Here is a 17,107-nt window from a genome sequence, read left to right on the forward strand (position 1 = left end):
CCCCATCCAACCTGGCCTTGAACCTCTCCAGGGATGGAGCAGCCACCACCGCTCTGGGCAACCCATCCCAGGGCCTCCCCACCCTCACAGCAAAACGTTTCTTCCTAAATTCTCCCATAATATCTAAACCATTGAAGAGAATTAATTCGCTGCTTGTAGGAGTTCTTCCTAGGAGATTTTTTGTCTTAAGCAGGAGCTCAGCTTCTCCAGAGAGGACTCTGGGCTGTGGCAAGTGCATGGAAGCTGTTCTCCAGTGCTTCCCATAGCAGGAGGACAATTGTCATCTCTCGGGGGGAGAAGCGAGGAGAGGGAATGCTCAGGCTGTTCAGTCCTCAGTGTCTCTGCTCGTTTAAGCAGGAAAACCTTTCTCCTGTCTCTCTCCATCGCGGCATCCGCTCTCGTGTCAGTTGGAGATCATTCCTCACCTGCTTTCAGCCCACTCTTTGCATCTTATGTTCATCTACCGGCTTCCCCTGGGCAACTTGGCATCAGCCACCCTCTGTGCTCCCCTCCTGGATGCTCCCGAGGGGCTTTGCCGTGTTTGTGTGGAGCAGCTGGATGGATTCGTGGCTCTGGCACAACGCGGAGGGGAGCGGCCACCTCCGGCCGTGGGGAAGGAGATGAGCTGTGTGTTCACAGCCCAGAAACCAACCGTGTTCTTGGCTACGTCCAAAACAGTGGGACCAGAAGGTGAAGGAAGAGATTCTGCCCCTCTGCTCTCTGAGACCCAACCTGGAGCCCTACGTCCAGTTCTGGGGTCCCCAACGTAAGAAGACCATGGAGCTGTTGGAGTGAGTCCAGAGGAGGCCATGGAGATGATCCAAGAGCTGGAGCACCACCAGGATGAGGACAGGCTGAAAGAGTTGGGATTGTTCAGCCTGGAGAAGGCTCACAGGCTTCTGGGAGCAGCTGAGGGACCTGGGATTGTTCAGCTTGGAGAGGAGGAAGCTGAGGGGAGACCTCATTGCTCTCTACAACTGCCTAAAAGGAGGTTGCAGCGAGGTAGGCGTTGCTCTCTTCTAGTTGGGAGCCAGTGACAGGACAAAGGGAAATGATCTAAAGTTGCACGAGAGGAGGTTTAGGTTGGCTATTTGGAGGAATTTCTTTACTGAAAGGGTTGTCGAGCATTGGAAGAGGCCACCCAGGAAGGTGGTGGACTCCCCATCCCTTGGGGATGTTTAAAAGACGAGTAGATGTCGTACTTGGGGACGTGGTCTTGTGGCAGGCTTAGCAGGGTTGGATCGATGATCAGACTCGATGATCTTAAAGGTCTTCTCCAACTGGAAACCATTCAATGCCGGGGGTGGGATGAGCTGGGAGGCGGGAGGGAGGCAGCCCTGCGTACCCACAAAGGGATTCAGCTCCAACCTTTGGGCAGCTCAGGCCTGGCAGGAAGAAGGCGGCTTTGAAGGCTGGTGGGAAGGGAGCTCTTTAGAGGAACATTAATCCCCTCCAGAGAGCTTTCCCTAATCCTCATAATGCGCTGTTCAAAAGCCCTTTTCAAAGCAACAATTGCGCTTTCTCGCCTGTTGTATCTCACCTTCCCCGAGGAATTGCCCCAAGGTGTTCTTTGCTGGCTGTTTCCTCTCATTTTTCCTCTGATAAATAGAATTAATTCCTTTAAAATGTAATGGAAATTTTCTCAGCAGGTAGCGGCGAATCTGGCTGATTGATTTGGAGAGATTTCTGCCGTCATGGACTTATTTTCCCTTTATTCCTCCATGGGAGTAGGTGTGGGTACGTACATTTGTGCGTGTGTTCATGCGTGTGTGCAGGGAAGCTTATGCATCTTTGTGTGTGTGTGTGTCTATAGGGGTGTGGGCACGCGTGTGGGTGTATGTGCACCTGTGCAGGTGTGAGCATACGAGCGTGCGGTGCATTTTTAAGTGCGCGAGCAAGCGTGTGACTGCATGTGCATGCATGGGAATGTGTGTGGGAGCATGTGCATGCACGGAGCTGCATGTGTGTGCATGCGAGTGGATGTGCATGCATGTAAGTACATGTGCACGGGTGTGGGTGCACGTGCATGCGTGTAAGTGCATGGGCAAGAGTGTAACTGCATGTGTGTAGGTGCACGTGCATGCATGTAGATGCATGTGCACGCGTGCGGGTGCATGTGTGTAGGTGCATGGGCATTGTATGCAAGTGCATGTGTGTAGGTACACTTGCAGTTGTGTGCATATGAGCGTGCAGTGCATGTTTAAGCGTGTGAGCAGGTATGTGGGTGCCTGTGCATGCATGGAAGTGCATGCCTGTAGGTGCATGTGCATGCGTATACATGCATGTGCATGTGTGTAAGTGCATGGGCAGGAGTGTAGCTGCATGTGTAGGTGTGTGCATGTGTGTAGGTGCACGTGCACGCCTGTACATGCGTGTGCCTGTCTGCCCCACTGGGCTGTGCCCCCATCTGTGCATCCGCCCCCCCTCTCCCTACCCCCTCTCCCCTTTCCCCCCACACGGGCACGGTCCTGGTAGGGCCGGGTGCGCATGCGCAGAGCCTCGCCCCGCTAAGGCCCGCCCCTCTCCCCGCCCATACGTCCGCGCACCCGCAGAGCCCCGCCCCTCCAGGCCACGCGCACCCCACCTACGCAACACACACCCAGCCCTTTGCGCATGCGCAGCCCCGAGACCACGCCCCCTCCCCGCCCACACGCAGTCGCTCTATGCTGCTCGCACGCACGAGCAGCCCTAAAGCCCCGCCCATCCGTCAGGAAAGCCCCGCCCCTCATCCCGCCTCCACACATGCGCAGCGCCGAGGCCCCACCCCTGCGCATGCGTAACCCCAAGGCCACGCCCACCTCACCGCTCACACTATTAAAGCTCCTCCCCTCGGGCATGCGCAGGGTGTCACGTGCGCCCCCTGCCGGCGCGGGGAGCCGCGGGCGCCATGGCCGGCGCGGAGCCTCCGGGGCGCGGGATGCGCTTCGCGGAGCGGCAGCTGGAGCGGCACGGCTGGCGGCCAGGTGCGAGGCCCCCGCGGCTCCCGGGCTCCGACCGCCTCCGGTTCCGCTGGTCCCCGTCCCTCCCCGGTCCCCCGTCCTGACCCCTCGTTTCCTGTACCTCCGTTTCCCGTCTCTCCCTGTCCGTCTCCCCGGTCCACCGAGCTCCATCCCCCGGTTCCCCACCCCATCCTCCCATTCCCCCCTTCTCCCGGCCCATCACGCCGGTTCCCGATCCCATCCCCATCCCTCCCTGGTCCCCCAGTCCCAATTCCCCGGTCCCCATCCCTTCCCAGTTACCCATCTCCATTCCTCTGGTTCCCCGTTCCTCCCCAGTCCCCGTCCTTTCCCGGTTCCCCATCACATCCTCCCATTCCCCAGCCCACTCCCTGCCTCTCCTGGCCCATCGCCCCACTTCCCGATCCCATCCACATCCCTCCCTGGTCCCCATTCCTTCCCAGTCACCGATCTCCATCCTTCCTGCTCTGCGTTCCTTCCCAGTCCCCATCTTTTCCCGGTTCCCCTTTCCCAGGGCTGTGCCCCCCAGCCTGAGCCCCCCACGCAGAGGCCGCAGCAGCCCCAGCGCTCGTGGCTCAGCGCTTGCCTAACGGCGTCCCTTGTCCCCAGGGCAGGGGCTGGGGAAGCGGGAGGACGGCATCGCCGAGGCCATCCGGGTGAAGATGAAGTGTGACACAGCAGGGGTGAGTGCGGCTCCTGCCCAGCCAGGGCTCGGACCCCGCTGCCTTCGCTGGCCGCAGCCCTTCTGGTGGCTCCTGCATCCCGCAGGTGGGCCACGACGTGGCAGAGCCCTTCTCCTTCCACTGGTGGGACCACGTCTTCAACAAGGCAGCTGCCAACATCGCTGTAGAGGCCGGGCAGGTAGGAGGGCTGGGAGCACCTCGCTCGGGCCAGGGCGGGGTTAAGGGCTGGGGGAGGCTTTGAGGGTCCCCACAGCCCCTTACACCACGCAGGACCCTGTGTGGGGACTGTGGTGGCACAGAGGTGCGGCTGGAACGGCTGAAACCCCTTGGGCACTAAGCATTCCCAAGCTTTTGCATCCTTCTCCTTGCAGGACGGTGTCTCCGTGAAGGCGCTTTCCGAGCAGGGAGTCAGGATCAGCAATAAGAAGCCTCGCAAGGCCGACGGCGCTGCCACGATGCTGTACGGCCGCTTCGTGAAGGTAACCAGCCCAGGGATGTGGCTCATGGAGTAGATGCTATCTGTGAAGGCTGCTGTGAGCTCTGCACCCCCTGTTTGGCACATCTTTGCCCCAACATTGCTGCCCCACGGTCCCTTTTTCCATGTCGCCCTTCCCCACAGCCCTTCTGCCTCTCTCTGCAGTCGGCGATGCTCACAGCACGCGGGGAGGAATCCACGAAGCTTCCTGCCGGCTCAGAGAGCAGCGAGGACGAGGAAGAGGAGAAGCTGGACCTCTCTTCGGCCAAGAGGTGAGGTTGGGGTAGCGAGGATGGACGAGGGCTGCGAGGGAGAACCCCACTCCGATGCTGGGGGTGATACATTCCATCTGTATCCCGCAGGCTGACGGATGAGGAGCTGATGCGAGCGTGCGGAGGCCGCACAGCACATAAGTAAGTAGGGAAGGGGATTGTGTGGTTGGGTTCCTCCCCTCCTGGCAGTGGCTTTGGAGCAGGTTGGGCTGCGGGACACCTTCCAGAGGTGCTGGAGTCCCCTCAGCTGTGGTTGTTGCAGAGGTGCTCGTCATGGCTTAACGATGAGCGCCAAGCTGGCACGCCTGGAGGAGCAGGAGCGAGCGTTCCTGGCCACGTACCACCACAAGGAACAGCAACAGGAGCCTCTCAAGAATCCCACAGCTGGGAGACAGGAAAAAAGGAAGAAGAAGAAAAGGAAACGGGCTGATCCCGAGGTCCTGCAGAACCGGGAGCCAGGCGGAGAAGAGGAGGTGGTGGGAGAGGAAGAGAAGGTCAGGAAGAGGAAGAAGAAGAAGAACCAGGAGCCAAGTGGAGAAGAGGAGGTGAAGGGAGAGGAGAAGGTTTTGAAGAGAAAGAAGAAAAGGAGCCAGGAGCCAAGTGGAGAAGAGGTGTTGGGAGAGGAAGAGAAGGTTGTGAAGAGAAAGAAGAATCAGGAACCAAGTGGAGAAGAGGAGGTGGCAGGAAAGGAAGGGAAGGCTGCAAAGAGGAACAAAAAGCAGCAGCAGCAGGAGGAGAAAGAAGAACCAGTTGAGACAAAGAAGGACAGGAAGAAGAAGAAGGAGGAGGAGGAGGACAATGAAGAGCCAAATGAGACAGAGGTACTTCTAGAAGACACAGATGGGCCAGACCAGGCTGGGCACAGCCCCAGGAAGAAGAAGAAAAAGAAGAGGAAGAGGGAGTCAGAGTGATCCAGGGCTAAGGCTGCCAGTACTTGGCTGCAAGTGTCCTGGTCCTGCCTGCGGGCACTGGTGGGCGCCCATGGGTGCTCTGGGCTCTTCTCAAGCAGAGCCCAGCGCTGGGGATGCTGGGCTGGGACTGGTTGGTCTGGAGCTGGATTTATTTCCCTCCCTGAGTCCTCCTTCCATCAGGATGACCCCAGTTCCACCAGGTCCCATTTGCCATGGGTCCGTTGGGGGAAACGGACCTCACAGAGCACTGAAATATTTTTTTAAGGGCACAAATAAATCTTTTATTGCAGTGAAACTGTCCCGAAGCGCAAGATATGGGGCAGCCCCTGTGATCCTATATTGCGTCTACACCTAGAAACACTCTGCTGAGGTAGCACCCACGCAGAGCCCATCGGTCCCAGGCTCCTGGGGGAGCTGGGTGCAGGAACCTCCGATCCTGCTGAGATCTCAGGCTCCTGGGGGCTTTGGGTGCAGGAACCTCCGATCCTGCTGAGATCTCAGGCTCCTGGGGGCTTTGGGTGCAGGGAACCCTGATCCTGCTGGCAGAGCTGGGCAGGATTGGAGCCCAGGGAGGTGCTGAGCATCCTCGCTGGCAGCTGTGGCAGAATGAGGCCCCAATCCAGCCCCTGCCGAGCCCCTAGCCCAGCTGCAGGACGCAGTCGGTCCCGGGATACGGTGGCAGGTTTAAAGCGTATTTCTCCTGCAGCGCGGCGGGCACAAACCTGCCCCCAAGGAAGTGGTAGCGGCCGGTGAAATGCGTCGCTGCCTTCTTGGGTGCCGTGAGGGAGATGAGCATGTCAGGCTGGAGACCATCTGCCTTCCCCTTCTCCACATCCCAGCCTGGAAAGAGTCCCGAGACAGGGTTGGAGGTGGGAAAAGCCCAGCTGGTCTCCTTTCTTCTGCGCGTGAGGCCGTTACTCACCCGAGGGGATATCGATGCTGGCGATGGGCACCGTGATGCGTTCCAGGGTGCTGAGGATGCTGCCGAAGGGCTCCCGCACCGCTCCCGTGAAGCTAAAGCCGAAGATTGCGTCCACTACCAAACCGTAGAGCTCATCGATAAGCGCAGCCTGTGGTGGGGAAGGTGATGGGTGAAAAACTGCCCTGGATGTGGCTCCAAGGGTGCTGGTCCCAAGCTGGCGGCTGCTCCTCACCTCAGCTGGGAACTCTTGGAGGAAGGGGATGTCCATCTTCTGGCATTGGGTGGTCAAACCTTCAAAGAGCGGCTTGTTGGGGCGCTTGGGGTAATACACAGTTGGCTCGTAGCCCTGTAAGAGCAGGAGGAACCCGTCGTCTGGCACCAGGAGAAGCTGGAGGAGTGGGAACCCCAATATCTTTGGGTATAGGGGTGCATGGGGGGGGGGGGGGTCATCAAGACGCCAGACTGTGGTTGGGGTGCTTGGAGCGATATACAGTTGGCTTGTAGCCCTGTAAGAGCTGGAAGGACCCAAAGAGCTCTCTGGGAGGAGTGCGGACCCCAATATCTTTGGGTATGGGGGTGCATGGGGGGGGTTCATGAAGCCACCAGCACGTTTTTGGGGCGCTTGGCATAGTACACGGTCAACTCGTAGCTCTGTAAAGGCAGGAGGAACCCACGATCTGGTAAGAGGAGAATCTGGGGAGTAGGAACCCCAATACCTTTGGGTATGGGGGTGTATGGGGGGGTCATAAAGACACCAGTGTGTTGTTGGGGTGCTTGGGGCTCGTTGGGGTACTTGGGGTAATACACACTTGGCTCGTAGCCCTGTAAGAGCAGGAGGAACCCACAATCTGGCACGAGGAGAAGCTGGGGAGTGGGAACCCCAATAGTTTTGGATATGGAGGTGCACGGGGGGTGTCACCGAGCCATCGCCGCGAGAGACTCACAAACATTTTGAGGTGCCGGGCGCAGACCAAGCCGTCGCCGCCGTTGTTGCCCGGCCCGCAGACGACGAGCACCGCGGGCTGGCTGGTGGTGAAGGAGCTGGGGGGGTAGGCCTGGGGGGAGGCACGGGGTGAGGGTAGGGGTCATGATGGACCCCCCCTCCACCCCCAAGTCAGCCACCGCCCGTCTCGTGCGCCCACCTTGGCGATGGCGGTGGCGCAGCTCAGCCCTGCGAGCTCCATCAGCTGCTCCACGCTGAACCTGTACTCGGTGAAGAGCTCTTGGTCGATGGCTTGGGCGTCCTCCTGCCTGGGGAGGGGGCACCGATGGCACCTGGGGGGCTCAGGGCCACCTGGCACCACCACCCCCCCACCCCGAGTGTGGAGAAGGGGGAGACGGGGTCCAGCTCCCCACGCTCAGCCCCCCTGTTACGCCCCTGCACTCCCTCCCATGTTGCCCTTGACCCCTCTGCACCCCCAATCCCTCTGCACCCCCAATCCCGCCCAACCCCTTTGCAATGCCCCCCCCCCCCAGACCTCTCCCGTGTCCCCATGGCTCCTCTGCCCCCCCCCGCCCCGATCCCCCAGCTCCCCCCTCGCATCACCCCAACCCTCCCTGCACCCCCAACCCCTCTGCCCCCCACCCTCCTGCCCCACCTTTTTGTAATGCCCTCTCTGTTCTGCCCACCCCCAGACCCCCCTGCACCCCCAAACCCCTCACCCCCCCGTACCCCTCTCCACCTTATTAGCCCCGCAGACCCCTCTGCACCCCCTCTTGTGTCCCCCCACTCTCCCCCATGCCCTCTGCACCCCCAGACCCCCGTGTGCCCACCCACTCTCGGGTGTCCCGTCCCCCCCCATTTGCACCCCCAAACCCCTCTGCACCCCCTGATCCCTTTCCACTTTCAGACCCTTCAGCCCCCCCCATTCCCTATGCACCCCCTCCCGTGTCCCCCCACCCCTTCTGCACCCCCAAACCCCTCTGCACCCCCTCCCGTGTCCCCCCACCCCTTCTGCACCCCCAAACCCCTCTGCACTCCCTCCCGTGTCCCATCCCTCCATTTGCACCCCCAAACCCCTCTGTACCCCCTCCGTTCCCCCCCCTCTGCACCCCCAAACCCCTCTGCACCCCCTCCCTTCCCCCTTCTGCACCCCCAGACCCCTCTGCACTCCCTCCCGTGTCCCATCCCTCCATTTGCACCCCCAAACCCCTCTGCACCCCCTCCCTACCCCCCTCTGCACCCCCAAACCCCTCTGCACCCCCTCCCTTCCCCCCTTCTGCACCCCCAAACCCCTCTGCACCCCCTCCCGTGTCCCCCCACCCCTTCTGCACCCCCAAACCCCTCTGCACTCCCTCCCGTGTCCCATCCCTCCATTTGCACCCCCAAACCCCTCTGCACCCCCTCCCTTCCCCCCCCTTTACCCCCCCCGTACCCGAGGTATCGCAGCCCCCCCGCTGCGGCGGTTCGGTGCATGGCTCTTGGGGTGCAGCGGCCCCGCTCCCAGCCCCGCTCCCAGCCGGGGGTCCCCCAGCGCCCCCCCACCCGGGCCACCCCCGCCGCCACCAGCAGCAGCCGCAGCAGCGCCCGCGGGACCGGCATGGGCAGCGCTGGGGGGGGCGGGGACACCGGGGCGGAGCCGGGAACCAGAAGTGACGGTCCCGCTGCCCCCGGGCCGGGGAGGGGCTACCGGGGCCGGGGAGGGGCATCCTGCTCCCGGTGCGGGGCTCCCGTATCCTGGTATAGGGCATCCTGCTCCCGGTGCGGGGCTCCCGTTGCTGCTCCTGAGTCTCGGTGCGGGGCTCCCGTATCCCGGTGCGGGGCATCCAACTCCCGGTGCGGGGCTCCCGTTGCTGCTCCTGAGTCTCGGTGCGGGGCTCCCGTATACCTGGTATAGGGCATCCTGCTCCCGGGTCCTGCTGCGGGATTCTCGGTGCGGGGGTCCCATATCCTGGTATGGGGCATCCTGCTCCTGGATCCTGGTGTGGAGCTCCCGTATCCTGGTATAGGGCATCCTGCTCCCGGTGCAGGGCTCCCGTTGCTGCTCCTGAGTCTCGGTGCGGGGCTCCCGTATCCCAGTGCGGGGCATCCTGCTCCTGGGATGCGGTGCGGGGCTCCCGTATCCTTGTATAGGGCATCCTGCTCCTGGGTCCCAGTGCTGGGGTCCCGGTGCGGGGCTCCCGTATCCCGGTGCGGGATATCCTGCTCCTGGGACCCGGTGCAGGGATCCCGGTGCGGGGCATCCAGCTCCTGGATATTGCTGCGTGGTCCTGGGTCCAGGTGCGGGGCTCCCGTATACCCGGTATAGGGAAACCAGCTCCTGTGTGCCAGTGCGGGATTCCCGGTGCGGGGCATCCTGCTCCTGTGTCCTGGTGCGGGCCTCCCGTATCCCGGTATAGGGCATCCAGCTCCTGGGACCCGGTGTGGGGGTCCCGTATGGGGCATCCTGCTCCTGGATCCTGGTGTGGAGCTCCCGTGTCCTGGTATAGGGCATCCTGCTCCCGGTGCAGGGGTCCTGGTGCGGGGATCCCGGTGTGGGGCTCCTGGTGTCCCCGCTGTCACACGAGGCTGCAGATGCAGGACAGCATCCTGCTCCCAGTTCTGGGGTGCGGGGCTCCTGGTGGGGAGCATCCTGCTCCTGGGTCCCCCTGTGGGGCTCCTGGGTCCCAGTGTGGGGCTCCTGTATCCCGGTGTGGGGCTCCTGACTCTCCGGTGTCCCCCACCGTCACACAAGGCTGCAGACAAGGGGTTGCATCCTGCTCCCGGTGTAGGGCTCCTGGCTCCCTCTGTGGGGTTCCTGGGTCTCCATGTGGGGTTCTCCTGGATCCCAGTGTGGGGCTCTCAGCTCCCCGGTGTCCCCACCGTCACACAAGGCTGCAGAAGTGGGATGGCATCCTGCTCCTGCTGTGGGGCTCCTGGCTCTTGGTGCGGGGCATCCAGCTCCCCCTCTGGGGTTCCCGGTTCCCGATGTGGGGCTCCCGGTTCCCGATGTGGGGCTCCTGGCTCCCGTGGGGCTCCTGGCAGCCGGTGGAGTTGGCAGCAGAGCTGGGAAGCAGTGAGGTGTTACGGGGTGCCCAGTGGGAAGAAGGATAGGGCCCATGACAAGAGCAATTCCATCCCCGGCTGCTTGAATCCACCCTTAGATCTGCTGCTCAGGGTTGGCTACAAGGTGTGAAAATCCCAAGCCCCACTGGTTTTGGGATGGGGACACAGCGGATGCAAGAAGCGAGAGTGTCCCGAGCCCTACTGGGGGGTCACCATCCCTGAATCCTCGACTCTGAGGACACGCTGGAGCCCAGACCTCCTGCCCGTTCCCCCAGTGTGTCACCTACCCCTCCAAGGAGCTCAAGCGGAGGGTTTGGTGGTCACGGCGTCCTGCGAAACGCGGTGTGAGAACCACAGTCCCCACCTCTCCGGGGCAGGGAAGCTCTGGTTGGCTTTGGTCCTTACTTGTCTGGAGACCTCCATGGTGCAGTCGGGTGGTGTTGAGGTTACTGGGAGCAAAGCAGTGACAGCTCAGGTGGAGATGATGGAGAGCATCTGGTGACAAAGTCCCCTATTGCATTGTTACTGACCCCACCCCAAATTCCAGCTTGAATCACCCCAAATGTTCTCCCCATCATCACGTCTCTGGATTTTCACCTCTAACCATAAGTCCTGGGGTGATGCTCCTCGCTGCTAACACCCAGGTGTTGGGATGCAAGGAATACTGGGGGGGCTCTGCCTTGACCCCTTGGTGGGTACCTGTCAGTGTGGGGCTCACTGAGGCACCCTGGAGCCACGCTGGAACCGTCCTGATCCTCCTCCTTCTCCTTCCCAGGGGTGTCGAGGTGGATATGTGGGTTGTGGGGCTCCAATGTGAGGCCATCAGTCAGGGCTGCTCCTCTCTCTCCAGGGAGGAAGGGCAAATAGAATCATACAATCATAGAATAGTTCGGGTTGGACCTTAAAGCCCATCCAGTCCCACCCCTGCCATGGGCAGGGACACCTCCCACTGGATCAAGGGCTCCAAAGCCCATCCAACCTGGCCTGGAACCCCTCCAGGGATGGGATGTGGGGGTTCTGGTGGACGTCAAGTGAGAATCATGGAGCTATGAGATGGTTTGCATTGGAAGGGACCTCAAAGCCCATCCAGTCCCACCCCTGCCATGGGCAGGGACACCTCCCGCTGGCTCAGGGGCTCCAAACCCCATCCAACCTGGCCTGGAACCCCTCCAGGGATGGGGCAGCCACCACTGCTCCGGGCACCCTGGGCCAGGGCCTCCCCACCCTCACAGTAAAGAAATTCTTCCTCATGTCCAGTCTAACTCTGCCCCTCTCCAGTTTATCCCCGTTCCCCCTCATCCCATCCCCACAGCCTTTAGGAACAGCCCCTCTCTCGCTGCATGGCTCGAGTTCTCTGGGTTTATTTTGCACTCTCTTACCTGAACGCCCTCGATGTGCTCCGGGCATGCACAGCTCGTCCCCAGGCTGAGCTCTCACCTTGAAGGACCTAGAGCTGCAGGAAGGAACGTTTATCCCATGGGTGACGCTGGGAACTCATCCGTGGAGGAAGGAGGGATGGGACAGCAGCTTTCATACTCACACCTCGCTCCTCTGGAGCCACTTTCTGCTGGTGTGGGGCAGTGTGGAACAAAACCGCAGCCTTCTGGGTTCCTGCTAGGATGGAGAGATGGTCCAGGGGTCACATATGTGTCCCTCTGCCCACCAAACCCTGGTGTCTCTCTCCTGGGGTGTCAGCCCCCAGCACCCCGACCTGCCCCACATCCCGGGGGCGATGCTCACCGGGGCTGGCGTGGGTGCCAAGCCACCCCCAGGGCCAAAGGGGCAGCGGTGGAGGCAGAGCTGGTACTGGATGGCCTCGGTGAGCTTGTCCACCACCCTCTTGCGGGCAGCCTTGGAGGTCTCCTGTGGAGGAAGCGTTGTGGCTTGAGCTGAAGTAGAAGCAGTTTCCGACTTCAGCTCAGCCTCATCGGAGTAACTCCATTTTCTGACAGCTCACTGCATGTTTCCAGGTTGGGTTTCACTCCGGGAGTGCTCACACGGGGCACTGGGACGCAGAAAGGCCATCGCTGATCCTTAGTCCTACAGAAACCAAGGCCACCCTGGAGCTGGTGGAGCCGTAAAGAAAAGGGGTGGAAAAGGGTGGCACCTGCAGGGAGGGGCGGCCAGGTGACCCCAGAGTGACAACAGAGGATTCCAGCCCATCCACATCACACTCGTGATAAAACTGAGGGATCACGAGGGTCAAATCCCTCTTCTTCCAAGGCCGATGTCCAGTGAGGACCTCGTCTGTCTGTTTGCTGTGATCCCAGATCCATGTGGTCCTGAGTCCCGTTCCTGAGCTCCGCTCACCGTGCCTGCCCCGCAGCATCCGTGGTGACGCAGTCATCGAGGGGATGGGGCACGATTTCATAGATTTCTATATATTTTATTATTTCCTTATTATTTCCCGTAGCATTATTACTGTTTCACTAAAGCTCTTTGCCTCTCATCCCCCCTTTCCCTCGAGCTGGGGAGGAAGAGAATTAGGAGTCCAACTGCTTGGTTTTAGCGGCCAAAACTGGACGTGTCAGGGCTGAACCATGACAAGAAGAGAGCCCAGGGCTGGGCAGACACCCTGGGATGCACGAGGTGTTCTTCGACGTCCCTTACCTGGCAGTGGGAAAGCAAAGTCAGGGCCTCCTTGTAGTGTCCGATGGCTTTCTGGGGGTCTCCGAGGTGGAAGCAGGCTGTGCCCAGGCCCTCGCACACTTGCCACTGCCCCTGCACGTCCCCTGCGAGGTGGAGAGAAGCATCAGTGTGGGTCCAGTACTGGTCATGAGCCAGCAGTGGCCCAGGTGGCCAAGAAGGCCACCGGCATCCTGGCTTGGATCAGCCATGGGGTGGCCAGCAGGAGCAGGGATGGAATTGTCCCCCTGGACTCAAATCTTTGAATCCTGGGTTTAGTTTTGGACCCCTCACTCCAAGAAAGACATTGAGGGGCTGGAGCGTGTCCGGAGAAGGGAACTGAGCTGGGAAGGGGCTGGAGAACAGGGGTTATGAAAGGTGGCTGAGGGACCTGGGGCTGTTTAGGCTGGAGAAGAAGAGGCTGAGGGGAGACCTCATCCCTGTCTCCAAATGCCTGAAAGGAGGTTGGAGCGAGGTGGGTGTTGGTTTCTTCTCCCAAGTGATGGGACGAGAGGGAACGACTTCAAGCTGCACCAGAGCAGGTTCAGATTGGACATCAGGAAAAATTTCTTCACTGAAAAGGTTCTCAGGCACTGGAATGGCTGCGCAGGGAGGTGGTGGAGTCCCCATCCCCGGATGGGTTTAAAAGACGGGCGGATGAGGTGCTCAGGGATGTGATTTAGTAGTGGGTGGGGACAGTTGGATTGATGATCTCAAAGGTCTTTTCCAACCTAGAGATTCTATGATTTTATGGTTGATTCTATGACTCTACGGTTGATTCTATGATCACAGCCTGAGTCCTGGGATGGAGCATCGCTGCTGCTCTTTGGATCCAGCACACGCCTGTTCGACTCTGCTCAGCATCCGCATCCCGCGGAGCGCCCAGCGCAGGGGCTGAGTTTCAAGACTTACCGGCATCTTGGAAGGCTTGCAAAGCATGCAGGTAGTTCTCGGCAGCGGCTTCGTGCTTCCCGAGCCGGCTGCAGGCATACGCCAGGTTCCCAAAGCACTGTCCCTGCGCCCTCCGGTTCCCTAAAGCACCTGGAATTGGGAACACAGCTCCGTGCTGAGCCAGAACATCCAGCAAAGCCCGGAGCAGGAGTTATCAGTGTGACTTACCGTGCAAAGCCACCGCTCGCCGGTGCCAGCCCAGCGCCGTGCCGAAGCTGCACAGGGCGTTGTGGGCAGCCCCCAGGTTCTGCAGCAGTGCAGCCGCCTTGCGCCGATCCCGCCCACCGCAACAAAGGGCAAGAGCCTCCTGGAAGCTCTCGGCAGCCAAGGAGAAGATGCGGAGTTGGGAATAGCTGAGGCCAATGTCGTTGTAGAGTTTCCCTGTAGGGCAAAGAATCAGAGAATCACAGAATCACCAGGAAAAGACCTCTTGGATCATCGAGTCCAACCATTCCCATCTGACACTAAACCATGGCCCTGAGCACCTCGTCTACCCGTCTTCTAAACATCTCCAGGGATGGGGACTCCACCACCTCCCCGGGCAGCCTCTGCCAGGGCCCCACGGCCCTTCCAGTGAAGAACTTCTTCCTGATGTCCAGTCTGACCCTCCCCTGGCGCAGTTTGAGGCCGTTCCCCCTTGTCCTATCACCTTGGGAGAAGAGCTCAGCTCCCTCCTCTCTACACTCTCCTTTCAGGCAGTTGTAGAGCAATAAGGTCTCCCCTCAGCCTCCTCTTCTCAGGGCTGAACACCCCCAGGTCCCTCAGCCGCTCCTCGTCAGACTCGTTCTCCAGCCCCTTCCCCAGCTTCGTTGCTCTTCTCTGGACACACTCCAGAGCCTCAACATCCTTCTTGGAGTGAATTGAACCCAGGATTCGAGGTGCGGCCTCACCAGTGCCGAGTCCAGGGGCAGGTCCCTCCCTGGACCTGCTGGCCACGCTGTTTCTGATCCAAGCCAAGATGCCGTTGGCCTTCTTGGCCCCCTGGGCCACCGCTGGCTCATGTTCACTCAACCAACACCCCCAGGTCCTTCTCCTCCAGACACTTTCCAGCCACTCTTCCCCTGGTCTGGAGCTGCACAGGGTTGTTGTGCCCCAAGTGCAGGACCCGGCGTTTGGCCTTGTTAAACCTCACAGGTCTCAGCCCATCGGTCCAGCCTGTTCAGATCCCTTTGGAGACCCTCAAAACCCTCCAGCAGATCAGATCCCTTTGAAGACCCTCCCTACTCTCTAGTACATCCACCTTTCCTCCCAGTTTAGTCATCTGCAAACTTGCTAAGGGTGCACCAAACGCCTTCCTCCAGGTCATTGATAAAGACATTGAACAGGACTGGACCCAAGAGAAGTTGGGTGTAGGCACTGCTCCGCACGGAGAGGAGAGGGCGCAGCATGGGGTTACCTCGCAGGGCTGGGTCGGCGATGCTCGCACAGAGCGAGCGGCACTGGGCGAGGACTCCGGTGATCTCTGCCGCCCTGAATCGCCGGCTTTGCAGCATGGAGCCACTCGCCCTGCTCAAAGCCACCGCCGCAGCCTCCGGGCTGGATGCTGCCAAGTAGCTCTGTGCAGCCTCCAAGAAGCAACGCGCAGCTCGTGCCGGCTCCCGCATCCCCAGGAAGCAGCAGCCCATCTGCACGCGGGTCCCGGCTCGGCTGCCGGCCTGCGTCGTGCCATCATGGCCAACGTCTTTCCCCAAACACTCCAGAGCCATCGAGAAGTCCTGGAGCCCTTCGTGAGCCGCATTGATGTTGAAATAAAGGTCATTCAAGTGCTCCCTGCTCTCTCCTTCCAAGGGCTGGGACTTGAGGAGGAACTCAAGGCCCTTTTTGGGCTTGCCAGTCTCCACGTAGGCAGCCCCGAGGTTGAAGGCACAAGCCCTGTGGAGCTGGGTGTTCCTGGAGAGGAGAAGAGCCTTCCTGAAGCATTCCACCGCCTCCTGCGCATCGCCCCGCGCCAGCGCCCGGCGCCCGGCTCGCGTCAGCCCCTCGATCTCAGCCTCCTGCTTCGCTACTTCATCCCTTCCCTCCTGGGCACCTTCCTTGGCTTCCAGCTTCTCCTTCCCTTTTTTCAACCTCTTCTTCTGGATCCCAGGGGCCGTGGGGGCCATGGGCTGCGCTCCAGGGTCAGCAGCCTCCTCCGAAGCCATGGACACCCTGCAGGTGAGAGAGAGCGATGAAGGAGGGAGCTGGAGCTCGTCCCATCCCAGGATTTCTTGGCATGATTAGCATTATTTTAGAGTCAAGCAAGGTCTAAGTGCAAGGTCCTACCCCTGGGTTGGGGCAATCCCTGATTTCGGTATAGGATGGGGGATGATGTGAGTGAGAGCAGCCCTGAGGAGAAGGACTTGGGGTGCTGCTCCATGAGAAGCTCAACAGGAGCCGCAGTGTGCGCTTCACAGCCCAGAAACCAACCGTGTCCTGGGCTGCATCCAGAGAAGCGCGGCCAGCAGGGAGGGAGGGGATTCTGCCCCTCTGCTCCTCTCTGGGGAGACCTCATCGGGAGGATTGGGTCCAGTTCTGGAATCCTCAACAGAAGAAAGAGATGGAGCTGTTGGAATGGGTCCAGAGGAGGCTCCAAGGATGATGTGAGGGCTGGAGAACCTCTGTCTGAGGACAGGCTGAGAGAGTTGGGGTTGTTCAGTCTGGAGAAGAGAAGGCTCTGAGGAGACCTTAGAGTGACCTTCCAGTGCCTGAAGGGGCTCCAGGAAAGCTGGAGAGGGGCTGTTCATAAAGGCTGTGGGGATGGGATGAGGGGGAACGGGGATAAACTGGAGAGGGGCAGAGTCAGACTGGACATGAGGAGGAATTTCTTCACCGTGAGGGTGATGAGGCCCTGGCCCAGGTTGTCCAGAGCAGTGGTGGCTGCCCCATCCCTGGAGGGGTTCCAGGCCAGGTTGGATGGGGTTTGGAGCCCCTGATCCAGTGGGAGGTGTCCCTGCCCATGGCAGGGGTGGGACTGGATGGGCTTTGAGGTCCAACCCAAACTATTCTATGATTCTAATTAAAAATTAATTAGCAAAGCCTTGTAGCCCAATTGGTACTAAAGTTTCAAGGAGGAAAGAAGGACTCCAGCCCAGCTTCTGTTGGACAGGAGGAGAGGGAACGTGGCAGGAAGAAAGAGGACACACAGTATGGGGTGAACGTTCCCGGGACGACTTTTTGGGAGACAAAAGAACAGGTTGCACGCACTTACTGCTCGCTTGTTGGGCGTAAAGGGTGCTGAGAGGGAGGAGACGGAGGAGCACAGGGCACCACCACTGCCTGCGGCCACAAAGCACCGAGCTCTGGATGGCGTCGGAGGTGTCCGATGACCTCTGTGTCCCGTTGGGTCT

The 17,107-nt window shown here is 60.4% G+C and overlaps 3 protein-coding genes across 9 annotated transcripts; 1 reads left to right on the plus strand and 2 right to left on the minus strand.

Annotated features, from left to right (window-relative positions):
* The first annotated feature begins 86 nt into the window (after positions 1-86).
* Positions 87-5,497, plus strand: LOC104062853 (G patch domain-containing protein 4). 4 transcript variants are annotated; one of them, XM_054050765.1, is made up of 9 exons: positions 87-1,002; positions 1,650-1,737; positions 2,844-2,963; positions 3,567-3,640; positions 3,726-3,818; positions 4,012-4,119; positions 4,260-4,387; positions 4,478-4,528; positions 4,650-5,497. In XM_054050765.1, the coding sequence occupies exons 2-9, from the start codon at positions 1,695-1,697 to the stop codon at positions 5,296-5,298; spliced, it is 1,266 nt and encodes a 421-aa protein (XP_053906740.1). In that variant the 5' UTR covers positions 87-1,002; positions 1,650-1,694; the 3' UTR covers positions 5,299-5,497. The 4 variants fall into 4 exon arrangements, with proteins under 4 accessions (XP_053906740.1, XP_053906743.1, XP_053906742.1 ...); XM_054050768.1 differs by lacking the exon at positions 2,844-2,963; XM_054050766.1 differs by lacking the exon at positions 87-1,002 and having other exon boundaries at positions 1,461-1,737; positions 4,281-4,387.
* A 56-nt stretch (positions 5,498-5,553) lies between these two features.
* On the minus strand, positions 5,554-8,790 carry NAXE (NAD(P)HX epimerase). The gene is made up of 6 exons (XM_054050994.1): positions 8,596-8,790; positions 7,363-7,471; positions 7,165-7,275; positions 6,453-6,566; positions 6,221-6,368; positions 5,554-6,138 (listed from the first exon to the last, which is right to left on the minus strand). Exons 1-6 carry the CDS (start codon positions 8,760-8,762, stop codon positions 5,936-5,938), a joined length of 852 nt encoding a protein of 283 aa, XP_053906969.1. The 5' UTR covers positions 8,763-8,790; the 3' UTR covers positions 5,554-5,935.
* Positions 8,791-10,022: 1,232 nt separating this feature from the next.
* TTC24 (tetratricopeptide repeat domain 24) lies at positions 10,023-17,103 on the minus strand. Of its 4 annotated transcripts, XM_054050992.1 has the most exons (13): positions 16,969-16,990; positions 15,811-15,929; positions 15,178-15,671; positions 13,950-14,162; positions 13,743-13,871; positions 12,816-12,937; positions 11,946-12,068; positions 11,746-11,819; positions 11,585-11,658; positions 10,905-11,049; positions 10,611-10,654; positions 10,493-10,535; positions 10,023-10,205 (listed from the first exon to the last, which is right to left on the minus strand). In XM_054050992.1, the coding sequence occupies exons 3-13, from the start codon at positions 15,485-15,487 to the stop codon at positions 10,025-10,027; spliced, it is 1,458 nt and encodes a 485-aa protein (XP_053906967.1). In that variant the 5' UTR covers positions 15,488-15,671; positions 15,811-15,929; positions 16,969-16,990; the 3' UTR covers positions 10,023-10,024. The 4 variants fall into 4 exon arrangements, with proteins under 4 accessions (XP_053906967.1, XP_053906966.1, XP_053906965.1 ...); XM_054050991.1 differs by having other exon boundaries at positions 15,178-15,929; positions 16,969-17,103; XM_054050990.1 differs by lacking the exon at positions 16,969-16,990 and adding an exon at positions 16,188-16,458 and having other exon boundaries at positions 11,746-11,816; positions 15,178-15,929.
* Between the last annotated feature and the right edge of the window lie 4 nt (positions 17,104-17,107).

The sequence above is a fragment of the Cuculus canorus genome, chromosome 28 (assembly GCF_017976375.1).
Source record: "Cuculus canorus isolate bCucCan1 chromosome 28, bCucCan1.pri, whole genome shotgun sequence".
NCBI classification, from domain to species: domain Eukaryota; kingdom Metazoa; phylum Chordata; class Aves; order Cuculiformes; family Cuculidae; genus Cuculus; species Cuculus canorus.

What these genes read in the sequence shown, in the direction of transcription:
- LOC104062853 (XM_054050765.1), top strand. Translation starts at nt 1,695, where the DNA reads ATGGACTTATTTTCCCTTTATTCCTCCATGGGAGTAGGTGTGG. An exon ending in TGTACGGCCGCTTCGTGAAG is followed by an intron (nt 4,120 to 4,259) that starts GTAACCAGCCCA and finishes CCTTCCCCACAG; the next exon opens with CCCTTCTGCCTCTCTCTGCA. An exon ending in GGAGGCCGCACAGCACATAA is followed by an intron (nt 4,529 to 4,649) that starts GTAAGTAGGGAA and finishes TGGTTGTTGCAG; the next exon opens with AGGTGCTCGTCATGGCTTAA.
- NAXE (XM_054050994.1), bottom strand. Translation starts at nt 8,762, where the DNA reads ATGCCGGTCCCGCGGGCGCTGCTGCGGCTGCTGCTGGTGGCGGCGGGG. An exon ending in GGGGGGCTGCGATACCTCGG is followed by an intron (nt 7,472 to 8,595) that starts GTACGGGGGGGG and finishes CCCCCTCCCCAG; the next exon opens with GCAGGAGGACGCCCAAGCCA. An exon ending in GCGCCACCGCCATCGCCAAG is followed by an intron (nt 7,276 to 7,362) that starts GTGGGCGCACGA and finishes GCCTCCCCCCAG; the next exon opens with GCCTACCCCCCCAGCTCCTT.
- TTC24 (XM_054050989.1), bottom strand. An exon ending in GCGAGCGGTGGCTTTGCACG is followed by an intron (nt 13,872 to 13,949) that starts GTAAGTCACACT and finishes TCCCAATTCCAG; the next exon opens with GTGCTTTAGGGAACCGGAGG. An exon ending in AGTGAGCCCCACACTGACAG is followed by an intron (nt 10,655 to 10,904) that starts GTACCCACCAAG and finishes CTTTGCTCCCAG; the next exon opens with TAACCTCAACACCACCCGAC.